The 6072-nt window shown below is 52.1% G+C and overlaps 1 protein-coding gene across 19 annotated transcripts in view; it reads left to right on the forward strand.

Moving 5' to 3' along the window:
- Positions 1–3066, forward strand: part of PTPRF (protein tyrosine phosphatase receptor type F) — a 376508-nt gene extending 373442 nt beyond the window's left edge. For all 19 annotated transcript variants that reach the window (XM_027747288.2, XM_027747286.2, XM_027747295.2 and 16 more), the window contains 4 exons: positions 80–205; positions 816–970; positions 1107–1242; positions 1380–3066. In XM_027747288.2, coding sequence (XP_027603089.1) covers positions 80–205; positions 816–970; positions 1107–1242; positions 1380–1448 — 486 coding nt within the window. In that variant the 3' untranslated portion in view covers positions 1449–3066. The remainder of the gene's footprint in view (positions 1–79; positions 206–815; positions 971–1106; positions 1243–1379) is intronic.
- Positions 3067–6072: the final 3006 nt, after the last annotated feature.

Below are 6072 nucleotides of genomic sequence, written 5' to 3' on the forward strand. Positions count from 1 at the left end.
CCACATTTGCCCGCAGAGGGGAGGAGGGAGGAGCAGCAGCTTGTCCGTGCTAATGTCTTGCCCTGCTCCTCATCCACAGGAGAAGTGCCATCAGTACTGGCCTGCAGAGCGCTCTGCCCGGTACCAGTACTTCGTGGTGGACCCCATGGCAGAGTACAACATGCCACAGTACATCCTCCGGGAGTTCAAGGTGACAGATGCCAGGGTAAGTGCATCTGCTGGCTCCCCTGCCTCCCATGCCTCTGCCCTGCCCAGGCCAGCCAAGGGAGCGTGCAGCAGCTCCTGCAGGAACAGGAAAGTTAAGTGCTGCCTTGCACTGCAGGCAGAAAGGGCTGCTGCCTACCACCTGCTGCTCCTCTCACCACAGTTTGTGCCTTGACAGCTGTGGCAGCCCTGATGAGCAGCTCAGGGTCCCTGTCAGCACCAGATCCTGGCTTGCCTGTACTGCCCACTTGGGCAAGCTTTTAACACAGATCCCCCTGCACTTGAAGTCTCTGTGTGCAGAGACCGGGTGCAGGATACCTGTGTGACAGTAAACATGGTCCTGGGATGGAGTTGGGTCCCAGACAGGACCAGGACACTGACCAAACGGACCCTGCAGGGGCCAAAGCCTTGCTCAGCTTAGCTGCCCTGAGGTGAGAATGAGAGGATAGTGGCAGCCCCCAGAAATGCAGCAAAAGATCTGCCTGGGCTCGTCTGTGGCCTGTGCACCCTCTCACCTGGCCTGGGGGTCAGGGAGAGCAGGTCACCAGTGCTGAGGGGAGCGAGATCAGCCCCTCACCCATGGTTCACCTCTAACACCCCTCTCCCTGCAGGACGGCCAGTCACGGACCATCCGCCAGTTCCAGTTCACAGACTGGCCTGAGCAGGGAGTGCCAAAGACGGGAGAGGGCTTCATTGACTTCATTGGGCAGGTGCACAAGACCAAGGAGCAGTTTGGGCAGGATGGGCCCATTACAGTGCACTGCAGGTAAGTGGGGGCTGTGGCCTCTCCCCACCGAGCAGGTCCCTGTGCTCCATGAGCGGCTTGCACCACTCCTGGGAGCTCTGCAGAGCCTTCCTGGGGCTGGCAGGACTTCTAATGGCACCTCTTGCTCCCCGTGCAGCGCTGGGGTTGGGCGCACAGGTGTGTTCATCACACTCAGCATCGTGCTGGAGAGGATGCGCTACGAGGGGGTGGTGGACATGTTCCAGATGGTGAAGACCTTGCGGACGCAGCGGCCAGCCATGGTGCAGACAGAGGTGAGCATCCCCTCCTCTGCAGGGCAGTGGAGATCTGGGGGAGAAGGGAGGGGAGCTGATGTCTCTGCATGTTGAACCCTGCTGTGTGCTGTCCTTGCGTCCCCACTTCTCACGTTTCCCTCCTTGCTGCCTTGCAGGACCAGTACCAGCTGTGCTACAGAGCCGCGCTGGAGTATCTTGGCAGCTTCGACCACTATGCAACGTAACTAGTGCTTTCCTCCAGTCGTGGTGGGGATGTCTAGGAGTGGAGACGGGTTCCTCTGAGCCAGAGCCGCCCATTCCTCAGTCCTTCTGTACAGGTGGAGGTACTGCCCTGGCAGCAGACCTCCACGCCAACCAGTTTTGACCACGGCATTTAGGAACTTAGCCCCAGCGCCAAATGAGGGAATCCGACTCCAAAAGCATTTCCAGTCTCTGGCTGAATTTCTGCTCATGTGCATCTCTCACCCTCTCTCACGCCGACTGCATTTCACAGCGAGGCTTTAGGTGGGTGGAATGGGATCTTTTTTTTAAACATGTAAAATAGTTACTAGTGGTTTTTATAATCTCCTCTCTCTTTATTTTTTATTTTTTGCAAGTCTTAATGTTTTGCCCAGACAGAACTGGACCCGCCAAACCTTTGGGAGTTGGGTTGGTTTTTTTTTTCCATTTCCTTTTGCTTTTACATTTTTTACTGCCCTGTGTTTATTTCAGCCCAGTCACTGCTGGTTCTGCCCATTTTAGTGCAGCTTCCTTGGTAATTTGCAGCAGCTGGCTTGTGGTTCCTGCCCGGCTCCATTCCCCATAGGCTGCTTTTTAATCCTCTGTAGAATATGAAATTTCATGGAACTGGACCTAAGCTACCAATTATTTTTTTAGTCTCCTCCCCCCCATTATTTCCTTAGTAGGTTTGGGTTTGGGAGGGCATGTGGGGGCGCCGGAGAAGCGGTCCCCGTTGTCAGCTGGAAACCGTTCAGTCCTATTACAGTACGTGTTCAACCAATCCAGTGACCGTGTGTATTGGCAGATCCTGATATGACGTGAGTTGTCGTCGCCTTGTTTGTGAGAGACCCGAAATCCCGGGCTCCAGGCATTGGAACCTCTTTTTGTGTGTCTTGCTGGGAAGGGGGCAGGAGAAGCGAGAGGGTCCGACACTTCCCTGGGGAGGGGATGGAAAGAGCAAGACACGGCCCTTTGTGTTAATCCCACTGTTCTGTGCGTGCAAGCACCATCCTGTCACCTCTCACCAGTGGAGTGCATCAGAGCATTTACACAGGCAAAGAGCACAAGCCCAGGCGACCCAGAGCGGAGCTGGGCCGGCTCTCTTTGGAAGCAGGGTACTGCAAGGAAGGGGAGGGGAGTACACATGGCTTCAGAGGTTGGGTGTATCTATAATTTCTGCTATCCTGCAAATGTTAAGAGTCACTAGAATATTGTACTTTCCGCTACTTCAGGACGTTCTAATGAACCAATGTGGCAAGACTACTGGACTTAATTTAATGGTACTATATATTAATACTCCTTATTATATCACGCTTGCACTAAAGACGGGGAGTGAGCAGCCCTCTTTCGAGTGCATTGAGTTATGAATAAAGGTGGTGGAAGGGTATCTAATTGTATTATCACATGTATTCCGAATGTTAAGAATCCAAGCTACGTTGAAATCAGCAATCCAGGGTTGGTAATGTTGGAGGACACATTCATTTTTACCTTGTGGATGCATAGTGCTGTAGGGGTCACTGTTGTATACAGTCTGTTTTCTATTTGTTAATAAAAAAAAAAAATCTACAGCATCATTGCATAATTCTTGATGTTAATAAATTTGAATAATTGGGTTTCATACAAGCTGGCTTTCCTGTCTGTTTCTTCAGCAGTAAGCAGAGGCCATAGAGTTCTTTGGCAATGGGCATGCTCCTCAGCCTGCGGCAGGGAAGTCGTTTCCCGCAGGCACATCCCAGCCGCAAGTGCCCCACACTTTCTGCAAAGACCCTGTGCCTGAGGGAGCTTGGAAATCCTCCGTGACAACTCCCTTTATGCATGCATATGTTCACCTCCTGCCCATTTGCACCTGTATTGGGGTGCACTGACCGGCACCCGGCTGGACTTGCTTGTGGGTTTGCAGGATGGACAGTTTGTGGGGCCCTGACCCACATGGTTCTGCCCCTTGCATGGCCTTTTCCTTGCACACCTGTGCTGTTTGCACCAAAGATGGTGCTGTAAGACAGTGTTTGGCCCCTTCCCTTTGGAGTCTCAGACAGAGACCATATTTGCACTGACTAGTGGAGCTGGGTAGCTACTGCTGGCTTTTTTTTTTTCCTTTCCATGGTGAAAATTTTCCATTCCTTAGTCATTCCAGGTAGCCCCCAAAGCAGCCTCAGATAAGCAGCTTTGTAAAGGGCACAGTTTGGCAGGTGGGATAGCAGCTAAATGGCAGCTAGTCAGAGGTGAATTCCTGGGCACTGAGGTGCTTTTCTGCTCTTTGTATTTTCAGATTTTTATTCATTCCACTGATAGCTGTAGCAAGAGCTGTGTAGGCAGTGCCTAGGCTTGGCTTGCCTCCTAGTGATGCTAACTCATAGGATCATGGAGTGGTTTGGGTTAGAAGGGACCTTTAAAGATCACTACTCTGAATATAATGTTGCCCAAGCATCAGCCCTTTGAGATTTTGTTACTTTAAATTTTGTTTTTCAAGGGCAAAATAGTCATTAAGTATGGAAAAGAAGCAGCTGTACCACTGAACAAATCTGAGCGGACTCTGCGCAGTAGCTTGGCAACTCCTTCCCCCACAGTCCTGGCATTTCTTGTCCTAAGCAGCATTGCCATTTTCATTTGTAACATTTCCTAGTTGAGTGACTTCTTTTTTTTTTCTTTTTTTTTTTTTTCCTTTTTTGCTTGTTCTGACCTGGTTCATTTCTGAGAGCAAGAATAATTCTGATCCTTCCAATTAAAAGCTCATTGTCACCCTTTTGCCAGTTATAATAAGCAGTCTCAGTCCACAGTAACAATTACAGGTTATCGAGGTCCCCTACCTACGCATTTCTGCTCACAGGAACATTTTAGCACTGGTTATCATAAAAAGACGGGCTCCTGTCTCCTGTGGGCAGCAGATTGAGGGAAGTGATTCTGCCCTTCTAGTCTGCTCTCGTGAGACCCCCACCTGGAACACTGTGCCCAGCTGTGGGGGCCCCAACGTAAGACCCTGGAGCAGGAACAGAGGAGGTCATGAAGATGCTCAGAGGGCTGGAGCAGCTCTCCTGTGAAGACAGGCTGAGAGAGCTGGGGTTGTTCAGCCTGGAGAAGAGAAGGCTCCAAAGAGACTTTACAGCAACCTCCAGTGCCTGAAGGGGCTACAAGAGATTGGAGCAGAATTTTTCACAAGGGTCTGCAGTGACAGGAAATGGGAAGATGACCTTAAACTGAAAGAGGGCAGGGCTAGATTAGATATAAGGAAGAAATTCTTTATTGTGAGGGCGATGAGGCGTCGGAACAGGTTTCCCAGAGAAGTTGTGGATGCCCCATCCCTGGAAGTGTTCAAGGCCAGGTTGGATGCAACTTTGAGCAATCTGGTCAAGTGGAAGGCATCCTTGCCCATGGCAGGGGGTTGGAATGTGATGATGTTCAAGGTCCCTTCTAACCCAAACCATTCTGTGATTCTATGATATTAGAAAGTTAGCCTTTCTTGATTAAAGGATGGCCAGTGCAGCTGCCAAGCCACCAAGAAGGCCAGAAACACAGAGTTTGTCTCAAAATTGTTATCTGACATTTGTAGGAGGCTCTGTGTGGTGCCTGCTGTTGTTTTAATCCATTCTGTTGTTCTGGTTTGTATACCTGGCAATTCAGATGAGCAAATGAGAGGCAGCAGACCAGGGAAAACCTGTGTTGAAGTGGTGTTAGGACTTTCAGAGCTGCTACATGCTCTGAAGGAAATGCATATCAGGAGAAACACACAGTGAAATTAAGGTTTTATTTAGGCATGGAGGACCAAGTATGCTCTCTGAGGATGGCTACGAGCTCTTCAGGTGGGTTCTGCTTGCTTTTAAGGTTGCCTATTGGCACTTACACATTTAAAATGCATTTAGCACACCACGGTCTGTGGAGCTGTGAAAATCGCAGGCAGTCCCATCCACAGAGAGGTCAGTGTCCCTAGACAGGCTCTGCCAAGCACTCATCCTTGTCCACACTGGAAAGCATTTGCTGCTAAAGCTGTACTGTCAGGTCCCAATCCTTCACACAGTGGTGGTGGATTATTGGCAACATCCGTTCACCACAGCAGCACTTTTTCATATTTCTGGATGACCGGCCAAAAGTTCTGGCGTGGGTCAGGCCTGGCTCCAGCCCAGCCCAGCCCCAGCCTGAGTTCACTGCCAGACGTTTGCACAGTATCAAATTCTCCTCTGGCTTTGCTTACACACGGAAATTGTAGGTGTATAATTAGCCCAGTTCGTGCCTTCGGTTGGCACACGCCTATTGTGTGTCACCACTCGGCTCAGGGCAGCGCCCATCTGCACGGGATCTGCGCCCAGCGCTTCATACCCCGCGGGACCGGGCTCGGCTGCATCCGGCGGGACTCCCCAGGGCCGGGACCCGTGTGGGACCCTTGTGGGATCCTTGTGGGACCCGTGTGGGACCCGTGTGGGACCCTTGTGGGACGCCGCCGCTCCCCCCTGGCTGCGCACGGCCCGAGGCTGCCCCGGCCCGGCCTCCCGCTCCAGCGCCCCCTATCGCCTGCCTGCGGCTCGCCCGGCCGCCTCCCGCCCCTGCCTAGCAACCGCCCTGCGCCCGGCCTCCTGATTCGCTGGCCCGCCCCGGCCGGCCGTCGAATTCCTATTGGCTGTGAAGCCGGAGCGGGCA

This window comes from Pipra filicauda, unplaced genomic scaffold, assembly GCF_003945595.2.
Source record: "Pipra filicauda isolate LSUMZ 115617 unplaced genomic scaffold, ASM394559v2 scaffold36_size6622888_pilon, whole genome shotgun sequence".
Lineage (NCBI taxonomy): Eukaryota > Metazoa > Chordata > Aves > Passeriformes > Pipridae > Pipra > Pipra filicauda.